At 53.5% G+C, this 13,492-nt stretch overlaps 1 protein-coding gene across 4 annotated transcripts in view; it reads left to right on the plus strand.

Moving 5' to 3' along the window:
* Positions 1 to 2,571: 2,571 nt before the first annotated feature.
* FTCD (formimidoyltransferase cyclodeaminase) overlaps positions 2,572 to 13,492 on the plus strand; it is a 35,045-nt gene continuing 24,124 nt past the window's right edge. Inside the window, exons 1-4 of one of the 4 annotated variants that reach the window (XM_045032549.1) lie at positions 2,572 to 2,735; positions 6,201 to 6,323; positions 10,971 to 11,154; positions 11,932 to 12,060. In XM_045032549.1, the coding sequence (XP_044888484.1) occupies positions 11,139 to 11,154; positions 11,932 to 12,060 (145 nt within the window). In that variant the 5' untranslated portion in view covers positions 2,572 to 2,735; positions 6,201 to 6,323; positions 10,971 to 11,138. Of the gene's footprint in view, positions 2,736 to 5,591; positions 6,324 to 6,446; positions 6,721 to 10,873; positions 11,155 to 11,931; positions 12,061 to 13,492 lie in introns of those variants that run through there. The other 3 variants (XM_045032550.1, XM_045032548.1, XM_045032551.1) reach the window with 3 other exon arrangements.

Consider the following 13,492-nt stretch of genomic DNA (forward strand, 5'->3'; position numbering starts at 1 on the left):
CATCCAGTCCAGGAATCTTCCCAATGGCACAGATGTGCCTGCTTCTCCTTGCACTTTTTTTCCATCTGGGAACATATGTTAGCAAGACTCAACCTGATCTCATCTTCAATTTTCAGCCATCTCAGGGTGCAGGCAGGGGAGTAACTAGGGCCTACGTGCAGACAGTGTTCTTCAGTCATTCTCAAAGTGCTTTACAGAGGAGGGCAGTGTTACTATCTGTGCTGTACAGCTGGGGAAACTGAGGCCACATGACTTGCCCTAGGTCATTGTCAGGCCGTCTCCCACCTAAATATCCCCCAAGGGAGTGGGGTGGTGGCTAACCCGTGCGTCGGGCTGGGAGGCAGGTTGCTCGCTCTGTCCTTGAGACCCACGGAGGAGAAGCTCCCGCAGGCATGGGCTGCCAGGGGTTCGGCTGAGCACAGGTAGTTTTGGCATACTTTTCACCTTGGGGCAGCAGAGGTGTGTGAAATCACGTTCAGCTGCCTGATGAACATACTAATTGCGTGGCTGTGCTGACTGCCTGTGCTGGTCACTCTGGCCCTGGGAGAGCCCCTGTCTGATGTAGTAGCTGGTACGAGGTGTGGGATCGCGCCGTGAGCCATTCCTTTGCTCTGAGCACGGGCCTGTGCTCCCACCCTCAGCGGTGTCAGGCAGCATGAACGATCTCATCCCGGTGCTCGATATCCCTTGAATACTTCCTAACCGCCAGGGTGGTAAAGGACTGGAATTAATTGCCAGGGAGGTTGTGGAATCTCCGTCATCGGGGATGTTTAAGAGCAGGTTGGACAAACACCTGTCAGGGATGGTCTGGATAATATAGTCCTGCCCTGAGTGTGGGGGACTGGACTAGCCTCTCGAAGTCCCTCCAGTCCAATGAGTCTCTGACTGTGGGGAGTGTACTCTGGGGGGAGGAGAGACAGGGATTTCCCCTCCCCACTCTGCTAGCTGAACAGCGTTTGGGCACTGACCACGCTACCCTCCTCCGAAAGGCTGCCAACCCTGAACCATCTAAAATCATGAGTCGTTCCCCTGCCCCCCTAAGCCCCCATGAGATTGGCCCCCCCAAATCATGAGGCTTGTGAGAAAAGCTGATCCCTTATTTATAGTCTGTCTCCAGATGTGTCACGTGCCCCTAGGCTAGGGTTACAAGACAGCAAATGTGAAAAATCAGGATGGGAGTTGGGGGTAATAGGAGCCTATATAAAAAAAACAGCCAACAATCGGGACTGTCCCTATAAAATTGAGACATCTGGTCACCGTACCCTAGGCTGCCCTGGTGTCTGAGCAAGATGGTTCAGTGAGTACAGCACTGTGGCCCCCGCTCAGGAGCCCTCTCTGGCGGCCTGGGTCCAGCCTGGGGACTGTGCTGTGCTAGGAGCTGTATGGACACAAGGGAAGCAGCAGTCCCCATCGTGCAGAGCTTAGCCTCTAGAGCAGAGCGAAGGGGTGAGTTTGTGAGGTGGGAGCTGGCCCTGGCACTCCCTAGGCTCATCTCCCAGAGGGGCTCCCAGACTGCTACGAGACAGGTGCCTCTGGCCCAGCTGGGGTGTAACAGCTTGAGCAGCCGGCTGCTCTGTCTCCCCCGTGCTGGAGGAGGAGGGGCTCACAGCCAAGGGCGGCTGGGTGGAGAATTCAGACGCAAACCCTCGCCTGAAGAGTCAGGTGAGGCTGCGCAGGGCGAGTTACCCCCGACATGGGTCTGTTAGGTGTAAGAAGTATAAACTGTTTAATATGTTGAATTAGTTGTTTAATAAGGTGTTTATGAAGTAAATCACTGGCTTTAAAATAAGATCCAATATGGAGCATATGAACTATTGACCCCTGGACTCCATCTCTGAGAGGGGACTTGTTTACCATCAGGGGACAGGCTCAAACCAGTCCAAACCGGTTTTTCCCGCCAAAACCAGCCCTCAGCGTTCCATCTCCTCAGAACTTTTCCTGCTACAAAAGTGATATAAGGACGTGTTCAGGGCCTGCGCGGGGCTGTTCCCCCCAGCGACGGCCCATCCACGGTCGGGTCTTCCCAGTGCTCCCGAGCTGGAGAGTGATGAACCCCCTCGGTCCCGCCGTGAGCCTGAGGAACAGGAGGCCTGTCATCACCATTCCTGCCGTCCTGCATTCCTGGTGTCCAGCATCCCACAGGGCCTCCCGGCCAGCGACGAAACCCACCCATCGTCTGGACTTCCCAGTGCTCCTCCTCAACGGCTCTAAACCAGCCGGAGAGTGGAAGGTCCTGGGCCTCGCGCCGGCCCGTGGGATCCACTGCACCTGCACAGTGGGAAAAGGGTTCTGTGCTGGGGCATCATTTAGTGTTTTCCAGTTTCCAAGGGAGGGTTTATGGGCCTGAGCGTTAAGCTCCCAAAGCTAGTCACTTTTCATTGTATTAACAGAGTTTGCATTTTTCCCCTATTCTCCCAGGTTTCTGTACCTTTACCCTGACTACACTTACCTTTGTTTGTGCCAAACCACCTTGTCTCCTCTTTATTTTATTTACACCTCACAAGGAGGGAGGCTAAATCCACTGGTGATAGAGACAGGAGGGAGTCGAGTTTGTATCTTCTGAGAAAAGGGGCTTTTCCTTTCCTATTTCTCCCCTACCATTTCTAACGTTTTCCTTCGAAGCGTTGCTTTATTCCCCTTGAGGTAACAGGTCACTCTAGGAGGGCAGCAGCCCAGGCTCCGCGGTCACTGGCCAGGAGGCAGGGACAGAGCCTGCTGCTCCGTTTCTCACTCAGGTAACAGCCCTGGCAATGCCCTGGGTGCAACCAAACCCTAAATGCACCCCCAGCCGTGGGAATAGGGCCCCTGCCCAACGTCCCCCATGGAGAAGTGGGGAGGGGCTGACAATCTGACCCCACGTCACCCCCCAGCGGGACTTGTGTCTAATCAGCCGGTCGTGGCCCTGCCGAAGCCTCCATGAGCAAAACTGTCCAACTCGCAGGGAGACGTGGCCTTGGTTCCCCCTGGCATGGCTCTGTTACCACGGCGATGGCTGAGGCGGTTTCAATCAGCCCTGGTGAGAGGACTGCCTGGATCCCCCCGGCCGGCTCCAGCCAGAATGGCTCCGGTGTGGAGCAGCGGCACCTGCTGGAAGGGGCGCAGACGTTCCCTGCATGTGTGTGTCCCTCTCGCTCCCTGTGACCCTGCGAGTGTGTGTCCCTCTCGCTCCCTGTGACGCTTTGTGTGTGTGTCCCTCTCGCTCCCTGTCACCCTGCGTGTGTGTGTCCCTCTTGCTCCCTGTGACGCTTTGTGTGTGTCCCTCTCGCTCCCTGTGACCCTGCGTGTGTGTGTCTATCTCGCTCCCTGTGTCCCTCTCGCTCCCTGTGTCCCCACTCCAGTGCTCTCTCTGCACTGGGTGCTTCCCTGGCCCACTGATCATTACATACAGTTCAAAGCAAGTACAATTTATTAAACAGCAACCAATTTTTAAAAAATAAGGAAAACATGGGAAAAGTTAAAGAAAAACCCGTCACCCCGTTCTGTGGCACGGGGACATCACAACTAGCGTCTCTGGAATGTCAGGGCAGTTCACAGTCTGTTCCTCACATGTCCCAGGCCCCTGCCCAGACCCTGGCTGTGCTGCAGGGATGCTGTGGGTCGGACATTTGAACTGGTGGTGGCCACATGCCCTCAGGCTCTAGGTGGCAGGACCCTTCTTCCCAGCATCAGCCCCCCCTGTTGGGGTTACGATCCCCCTCCAAGTCTGGCCTGCAAGGCCTCTTGGCTGGGGATGTCTCTCAGCACTGGACCCGCTGCCCAGGGTCCCCCTTGCTCTGCCCAGCTGCTCCTGGCTCCAGACTTTTCCAGCTCCTGCTCCACTCTGCCTCAGCTCCAGCTCCAGCCACAGCCTGCCTGATGCTGCTGCTCTGCCTCCAGCCCCCCGCCCCCTCTCCCGGGGCTGCTTTTCTGGCCCCTCTGCCTCCGGTTGCTGCACACGCACAGCTCTCCTCCCAGCACAGGTCTGCTCTCTGAACTGCTTCTGCGTCTCTGCTCCCAGCACTGACCTGCTCCCTGGGCTGCTTCTCTGGTTGTTCTCTCTGTCTGGCACAACTCTGCTCCCCAGCTCAGCTCGGGCCCGGCCCTGCTCTCTCCTTAGCTTGGCCCCACTCTGTCTGACCCAGGCAATTCCAGCTCACATGGAGGATGGGACACTCCTGGCCTCATGAATCACTCATTGGCCTGCCCACCCTGTCAATCAGGCTGACCTGGAGCACTGGCCTCTCCCCTTTGCCCCCGGGGACTGTCAGTCTCAGGGTCCTGATTTCCCATCAGCCCTTCCCCTTTCTTTTGGCACTGGGAGCCAGCCAACCAAAAAACCCACTGAGTTTTAGTAAGGGACCAACATTTCTAATCTGCCCCGTGGGGTCCAGGGAACAGCTCTGCCTCTCCGCTCGAGCCAGTACTAATCAGCACAGCATTCTTCTTAGAGTGCCCATGACGGGTCATCCTCCTGGTTCCTTCTCCTGGCAACAGTAGCTCTTTCAGTTCACTAATGATGTTCATCCCTAGAATGCCTGGGACTCCTTCTCCTATATGGTTCCCTTCAGAGGCTTTGTCTTTCAGGATGAAGTTGCATTTTCCTGGCAGTGTCTGGCCCATGTAGTCTATGTCTGCTTTGAGGCATCCCACCACTGGGATTGCCAGTCCATTAACTGCTGTTAGATGTACAAACCATGTGCTGTGCATGGGTCAGCTCCTTCCTGGTCCACCAGGCCTGGACAGTGCTACCAGAACTCAACCAGTAAACCAGTGGGGTGGACCCTATGGATAGGATCCTGTTTGTGACGCCAATTATGTAAGCCGGGGAATGGTCCTGCTGTGTGGCAGAGTCCTTTTAACCCCAACAAGGATGGCCCAAGATACCTGGAGACTCCAACCCCCTGAGGTCCGACTGGCCGAGTCCCAGAACAGCAGGAACAGGAAGTTGCCTGACAACTGGGCTCCGCCCTGTTCTGGACTGTGTGCCTTGTGCTGTTTGCTACCCATTCCTGCTGCTTCCCACCCCCAGCTCATTTTCCTGGCATCCTGACCCAGCTTGATGCCTGGCATTTGACTGGTGGTTCTGATCTCCAGACCCCTGCCTCTGACCAGTGATATCCTGACCCAGCTGACTCTTGAGTCCTGTCTCCTGTTTGCATACTCTGACTACTGGGTAGGCAGGCTCCTTGAGATGATCCAATGAGCGACGGTGGGAGGGAATAAAGGAGCGAGTGATGGAGGTGGGGCCTTTTTTGGGGGAAGAGATGGAAAAGAGGCCAGGGACTTGAGGGAAGAGGTGGGGTAGGCCTTTGGGGAGAAGAGGCAGAGCAAGGGAAGGGTCTTGGGAAGAGGTGGGTCATGGGTGGGGCCTCGGGGATTCAGTTATGAGCAATTATAAAGGTGGAAACTCTTTTACCCTTTTTAAATATTGGCACAACATTGCCTTTCTTCCAGTCTTCTAGAACTTCCTCAGTGTTCCACAAGCAGCAAAGAGTCTTGTGGCACCTTATAGACTAACAGACGTTTTGGAGCATGAGCTTTCATGGGTGAATACCCACTTCGTCGGATGCATGTGTTCCAAAACTTACTGAAAATCAACAACAGTGAGCTCCTCAGTCAGCTCTTTTCAAACTCTTGGATGCAAATTCTCTGGACCTGCTGTGTTAAAAATGTCTAACTTTAGTAGTTGCTGTGTGACATTTCACTGAAATGCTAGTGGAAAGGAAAGAGTGTTGTCACCATAGAATGAGATTACATTGTCTGTTTTCCCCCCAGATACAGAACAGAAATGTTTACTAAACACTTCTGCCTTCTTTAATCATCCATAATGGAAATAAAAAAAATTCTACCTTTGCTATGTAATAAGGGCCAATTAGGATAACCAGATAGCAACTGTGAAAAACTGTGGGGAGTAATAGGTGCCTATATAAGAAAAAGTGCCCAAAAACGGGACTGTCCCTATAAAAACGGGACATCTGGTCACCTAGGACCAATACTGTTGTCAGGATTCTTTTTGTTCCTATGTATAACTAAATCCTTGCATGTCTATGTCTATGATTTGCTTGTCTCTGTCTAGGATTATGAGCACAGAATAAATTGTGGGCAACTAAAGAAAGTGTCTTCTATGGGGGTGGGGAAGAAGACAGCCTATGAACTGGGGTAGAATTTGTGTCTTTTTATATTGTAACAAACCATATGTTTGTATTTTATTTGTATTTTAGAACTGCTGCTACATTGGTAAATAAGTATTGGCTGCTCTTAATGAAACTGAATCAGACAACAGCCTGACAACAGAGACTAAACCCAGGTTATAACAGAGCAAGACTTGACCATTAACGTTCCAGGTACAAACGATGCGTGAGTGCAGGGGTGTCACTCCTGAGTGACACCAACATAACAGACAGTAGATTCAGGCCAGTAACTAGAGGCCAGGTGGGCCTCCCTGCCAAAAGTTTCCTCTTATTTGTTTAATTAAGAAACTCTCCTTCTATTGGCTGCAGTTATAGGTAGTTAATGAGAAACCCTGGAGATTGGGAAAGGTCACTGGCTAGGCCGTATAAGGCTCCTGCTCTTCTAGTTCCATTTCTGCAGCCACACAGGTCAGAGCAAACACCCAGCATTACATAAACTGAACAACCCAGTGCGGCCAGGCCAAGGCATCCCTCTGGCAGGAACGGAACCAGCACAATGTCCAAACTAGTGGAGTGTGTCCCCAACTTTTCTGAGGGCAATAACAAAGAGGTAAGGGGCTGGGTTCTCTCTGTGCCGTGTGACTCGTTTTGTGGAGATAAACTGTGTACAAGGGCCTTGGCTTGTTTGCTTTTCACCTGCCCTGGGTGCTGCTTTGTGTCGATTGCCTCTGGGCCAAAGCGATGGCGTTTGGGCCGGAGTTAATGCTTGTAGCTTGTCCTTGGGTGACAGCTCCTCTGACACATATCAGCGGCAGCTTACAGTGTGGCCCCCAGGATGCATGGCCCAATGACCTTACCTCCCCCGGCGCCTCTCAAATGCTCCCACGGGAATCCGGGGTGAGACTCCCTGACGTCCAGGGGCATGGAGCAGGCCCTGCGGTGCGCATGTCACAGCCATTCTTTCCAGATCACTTCTGCTGCCCCAAAGGGGAGACTCGCGGCTGTGGCTTGGGTCCCACATCGTCTGAGCTGGGGCTGAGCGAGGATGCCATCCCATACCCCCTCTCCTAGTTTCCCCAGTGCCATGAGATGCTGAGAAGACCATCCAGCTCCAGGGGCTTTGGCACAGAGCAGCTCGCTCCGGTTCTCCACTGAGGGCAGGCTTGTGCGCTTGCCATGCCCTGCCCTTGCTCCATTGCTGCTATGAGACGTTTCCTTCACCTGGCCAGCGCTGGCAAGGCCCAACAGCAGCTGGAATCCCCACTCCCTCCTGCTGCCCTCTGGTCCCAGCGCAGCGCTGCTCCTCCTCCCTGAAGCTCCCAGCATTAGTTACAGGTGGGACCGGGAGCACCGGCACTTCCCATTATAACACTCTGATTCAGTGGCTTATAAGTTTGCCAAACTTTAACCATTTGGGCTGAAATTTTCCATGTTGTCCTCAGCCTGATCTTCAGTTTGACTTTACATTTCACCCCGAACAGTTCAGTCGTTTCTGAGAAAATGTTCAGGGGAAAATACATCGGTTTGCCCATGTTAAAAAATTCTGATCCCTTTTCTTATGAGGAGCTCCAGAGACCCTGTGTGGAGTGGAGACTGGAACTGGCAAGGGGAGGAGAATTGGACTGGGATGAGGAGCCAGATGTGGGGAAGAGGCAGGACTGGGACAAGGACAGGTTTCAGAGGATGGGGAAGAAGGGTCTGTGACCTCTAGAGACAGGGCCGGCTCCAGACCTCAGCGCGCCAAGCGCGCGCGTGGGGCGGCATTTTCCCGGTAGGGTGGCAGGCGGCTCCGGTGGAGCATCCGCAATCATGCCTGCGGGAGGTCCAGCGGAGCCACGGGACCAACGGACCCTCTGCAGTCATGCCTGCGGGAGTCCGCTGGTTCCGCAGCTCCGGTGCACCTCCCGCAGGCATGACTGCTTGGGGCAGCCAAATTCCTAGAGCCGCCCCTGCCTAGAGAACATATCCCCCTTCTCCCCCCCCAGCTCCCCTGAGCCTGGGATCTCTGAGTCTCACCCTTCCTCTGCTGCCAGCAAAAATCTGTGAAACCCACTGGCAGAGTGGGTGTCTCTCCCTCCCAGTGCTCCCCTGGGCGCCGAAAGAGGCAGGAGTCTGGTGGAAAAATAGCATGGGATCATGTCATTGAAGGCGGTGCAATCCTGTGTGTGACCAGAAGGCTCTTTTAATGGTCCACAGGCAACCTTGTTTCTGGCATTTCCGAACTTTTGAGTGTTTGACTTTGCAGCATTAGCATTTTTAGCACAACTTCTGTGGGTAACTCTGATGTGTATTTGGTGTATTTGGTAAAGGGGGCATCATAGAATGAAGCATAGAATAATAGAATGTCAGGGTTGGAAGGGACCTCAGGAGGTATCTAGTCCAACCCCCTGCTCAAAGCAGGACCAATCCTCAACTAAATCATCCCAGCCAGGGCTTTGTCAAGCCGGGACTTAAAAACCTCTAAGGAAGGAGATTCCACCACCTCCCTAGGGAACCCATTCCAGTGCTTCACCACTCTCTGAGTGAAAAAGTTTTTCCTAATATCCAACCTAAACCTCCCACACTGCAACTTGAGACCATTGCTCCTTGTTCTGTCATCAGGTACCACTGAGAACAGTCTAGATCCATCCTCTTTGGAACCCCCTTTCAGGTAGTTGAAAGCAGCTATCAAATCCCCCCTCATTCTTCTCTTCTGCAGACTAAACAATCCCAGTTCCCTCAACCTCTCCTCATACGTCATGTGCTCCAGCCCCCTAATCATTTTTGTTGCCCTCCGCTGGACTCTCTCCAATTTATCCACATCCTTCTTGTAGTGTGGGGCCCAAAACTGGACACTACTCCAGATGAGGCCTCACCAATGTCGAATAGAGGGGAATGATCACATCCCTCGATCTACTGGCAATGCCCCTACTTATACAGCCCAAAATGCCGTTAGCCTTCTTGGCAACAAGAGCACACTGTTGACTCATATCCAGCTTCTCATCCACTGTAACCTCTAGGTCCTTTTCTGCAGAACTGCTTCCTAGCCATTCAGTCCCTAGTCTGTAACAGTGAATGGGATTCTTCCATCCTGAATGCAGGACTCTACACTTGTTCTTGTTGAACTTCATCAGGTTTCTTTTGGCCCAGTCCTCTAATTTGTCTAGGTCCCTCTGTATCCTATCCCACCCTCCAGTGTATCTACCACTCCTCCCAGTTTCATGTCATCTTCAAACTTACTGAGAGTGCAGTCCACGCCATCCTCCAGATCATTAATGAAGATATTGAACAAAACCGGCCCCAGGACCGACCCTTGGAGCACTCCACTTGAAACCGGCTGCCAACTAAACATGGAGCTGTTGATCACTACCCGTTGAGCCCGACGATCTAGCCAGCTTTCTATCCATCTTATTGTCCCATCCTCCAGATCATTAATGAAGATGTTGAACAAAACCGGCCCCAGGACCAATCCCTGGGGCACTCCGCTTGATACCAGCTGCCAACTAGACATCAAGCCGTTGATCACTGCCCGCTGAGCCCGACAATCTAGCCAGCTTTCTATCCACCTTATTGTCCAATCATCCAGCCCATACTTCTTTAACTTGCTGGCAAGAATACTGTGGGAGACCGTATCAAAAGCTTTGCTAAGGTCAAGATATCATCACTTCCATTTTACAGATGGGGAAAGTAAGGCACGGATGTGACCTGTCCAAGCCCATTCAGCAGGCCAGTGCAAAGCCAGGAACAGAGCCCAGGTCCCCCCTGTCCCAGTCCTGTGCTCTATTTGCTAGGCCACACTGCTCTGAAAAGAAGCCAGTGTACAAGATGTTACACATGTGACTAAAGACGTAGAAAAAATAGTCTACAGTTGTTTGAACTGCGAATCGGCATGTCATCATGTAATTAAGTATGTACAATGCATGGAGTATTGCAAAAAAGGATCTGGGGCTTTTAGTGGATCACAAACTAAATATGAGTCAACAGTGCAACACTGTTGCAAAAAAAGTGAACATCATCCTGGGATGTATTAGCAGGAGTGTTGTAAACAAGGCATGAGAAGTCATTCTTCCGCTCTACTCAATGCTGATAAGGCCTCAACTGAAGTATTGTGTCCAGTTCTGGGCGCCACATTTGGGGAAAGATGTGAACAAATTGGAGAAAGTCCAGAGAACAGCAACAAAAATGATGAAAGGTCTAGAAAACATCAACTACGAGAAAAGAGTGAAAAAATTGTGGTTTTTTTCCCCCCCATCTGAAGAAGAGAAGAGAAGACTGAGAGGGGACATGATAAAAGGCTTGAAGTATGTAAAAGGTTGTTACAAGGAGGAGGGTGATAAATTGTTCTCCTTAACTTCTGAGAACAGGACAAGAAGTAATTGGCTTAAATTGTGGCAAGGGAGATTTCTTAACTACCAAGGTAGTTAAACTCTGGAACAAATAGCGTAGGGAGGTTGTGGGATCTCCGCCATTGGAGTATAGAAGAGCAGGTTGGACAAACACCTGTCAGGGATGGTCTAGACAACACTTAGTCCTGCCTTAGCACAGGGGACTGGACTAGATGACCTCTTAAGGTCCCTTCTGGTCCTACCTTGCTCTGATTACGCTGAGCAGCTACTTTTCAGTCCCCGGAGCAGGCTGTGATTTGGAGCTGGAGGGTGATGTTAAGGGCTGTGCTCTGAACGTGAATGATTCCTCTGTGAGCTGAAGTTTGGCTCTCGGCTCACTTTTAGGTGTGCATTTGAAGCATTAATAAACCCAGCCATGTCTCTGCTCCTTTCTGTAGCAGACTCCGTGCTGGGCTGCCTATTGAGAGGAAGCGTTAATGGGCTGGACGTAGCTCTGAATGGCGGAGCCCCCTTCTTCAGCTGTGCTCTCTTGCAGGTAATCGATGGCATTGGCGAGGCCATCTCTCAGACACCGGGGTGCGTCCTGCTGGATGTGGATGCCGGCCCGTCCACCAATCGGACAGTCTACACCTTTGTGGGGAGTCCAGATGCCGTTGTCGAGGGGGCTCTGCGTGCAGCCAGAGTGGCTTTTCAGCTCATTGACATGGGCAAGCACAGAGGTGATCAGAGTGGTGGTGGGGCAGGAGTACGTGCTGCTTGGTGGGGCTCAGGGGAGTGAGCTGCAGCACAGCCTAGTGCCGAAGGTCTCAGCTGTCAGGTCCAGCATGGATCTGGCTGAGGTGATTTGCCAAACCCAACACAGAGCAGCACCTTCAGGCCCAAACCGGAGCAGCCATGAGTGCAGGCTGTGCTCGAGTCAGGGAATCTACCTGGGAGCACTATTCAGATTGCTATTGGACGGCTCTCCCTCTCCGGTCTCATGACGTTAAGGGTTTTTCCTCCCCGTGATGTACAATGGCAGCTGTTAGGGGAGCCGTGCATTCCCTGTAGCAAGAGCTACATTGCATAAACACAAAAGGCCTTCACTATTCAAACAGAGCCTCCCCATGTCCTGTGGGAGGCCAACAAATCTACCCAGGGAGGTGCAGGCTGTGATAGGAGCAGAGATTCCACAGCTCCCTCTGACGGCCCTGAACTTGTGGTCGTTTTCTTTTTTGCTGGAATAAACAAGGCAGACAGTTGAGCAAATACAGTATAATCGGTTAGTCCTGTCACGTCAATGGCCCTGACGCAGGAGGGGGGTTAGTCTAGTCCTGAGATCATAAGGAATGAATAGATAAAGTTTGGCCATATCTAAAGTGTCTCATCCTCCGCTCCCCTTATGCCCCACGCACCCCCATGCCCCTCCAGGCCTCTGTGCACATCTCTGGAATGTTCCTTATCCCCTTTAAAAGATTCCTTGTGCTTCTTACAAACATAACACTTTGCTTTCCTAGGAGAACATCCCCGAATGGGTGCCCTGGATGTCTGTCCTTTCATCCCAGTGAGGAATGTCACCATGGAAGAATGCATTAGCTGTGCCAATCTGTTTGGGCAGCAATTGTCAGTGGAGCTGGGTGTGCCTGGTGAGTTGGTGATGGGGAGGTGTAGTCGGTTGCGCCGGGGCTCGACCCTCCTGGGGCAGGAGGGGAGCCACACCGACTCCTTACGTGTCTGCTGTCACCGTGGGCAGTGTAGCAGAAAACGGTATAACAAGCTCAGGCCCTCTGAGGCAGGGGCTGAGCAGTACAATAGTTCAAGAAGCTCAGGCCCTAGGAAGCAGGGGCTGAGCAGCAAAACAGTTCAATAGGCTCAGGCCCTAGGAAGCAGGGGCTGAGCAGCCAAACAGTTCAATAGGCTCAGGCCCTAGGAAGCAGGGGCTGAGCAGCAAAACAGTTCAATAGGCTCAGGCCCTAGGAAGCAGGGGCTGAGCGGCAAAACAGTTCAGTAGGCTCAGGCCCTAGGAAGCAGGGGCTGAGCGGCAAAACAGTTCAATAGGCTCAGGCCCTAGGAAGCAGGGGCTGAGCAGCCAAACAGTTCAATAGGCTCAGGCCCTAGCAAGCAGGGGCTGAGCGGCAAAACAGTTCAATAGGCTCAGGCCCTTGGAAGCAGGGGCTGAGCGGCCAAACAGTTCAATAGGCTCAGGCCCTTGGAAGCAGGGGCTGAGCGGCCAAACAGTTCAATAGGCTCAGGCCCTTGGAAGCAGGGGCTGAGCAGCAAAACAGTTCAATAGGCTCAGGCCCTTGGAAGCAGGCGCTGAGCAGCCAAACAGTTCAATAGTAGGCGTATAGGCCCAGGTCCTTGCACCTGGGTGAGGGGGAAAACTGCCACCTGTGAGTGGGGTGGCAGGGGGGACACAGGCCCGCCCACTCCACTGTGTCCCAGCCCGGGGCCCTAGCAGCAGCTATCACTGCCGCTGGTCAGTGGGGTCCTGACCGCAACACACTGACATCGGGACCTCTGCTTCTGTAGCCGGACAGGGGTCGGCTACCCCCGGGCTACTGTCCATATCCCCCTCGGGGCCTACCTCGTTGGTCACACCGGATGCAGGCCAGTCTAACTGCATAGGTTACTCAGGACCAGGGCTTGGTGGCAGGTCCGGCAGCTCCTCCGGGAAGTCCGACCCGGCGCGGTCAGGCGGCTCCTCCGGGTAGCAGCAGGGACGGGGAAGCTCCGGTGGCTCCTCTTCGTACTGGGCGCGGGGGAGTTCCAGCGGCCTCTCTGGGTACCGGTCACGGGGAAGCTCCGGGGGTTCCTCGTCAGGGCAGCTGCCTCGGGCCCGGGAGGGTTCCCAGTCAGGAACTCCCGCCGGCACGTCTGCTCTCGGCGGTGGCTGGCCTCTGACTGAGCTCTGGCTGCCAGCTTTTCTACTTCCTGTCCCGCCCCTTGACTTCCAGGGGGCGGGGACAGGTGGTGGTAGCTCCGCCCACTTGGGTGTCTGGGAGGGAGCTCCCTCTGCTGGGCAGGAGGGGAGCCACACCGACTCACTACAGGAGGGGAGAGAATTCTGTCTGCATA

This window comes from Mauremys mutica, chromosome 10, assembly GCF_020497125.1.
Source record: "Mauremys mutica isolate MM-2020 ecotype Southern chromosome 10, ASM2049712v1, whole genome shotgun sequence".
Classification (NCBI taxonomy): domain Eukaryota; kingdom Metazoa; phylum Chordata; order Testudines; family Geoemydidae; genus Mauremys; species Mauremys mutica.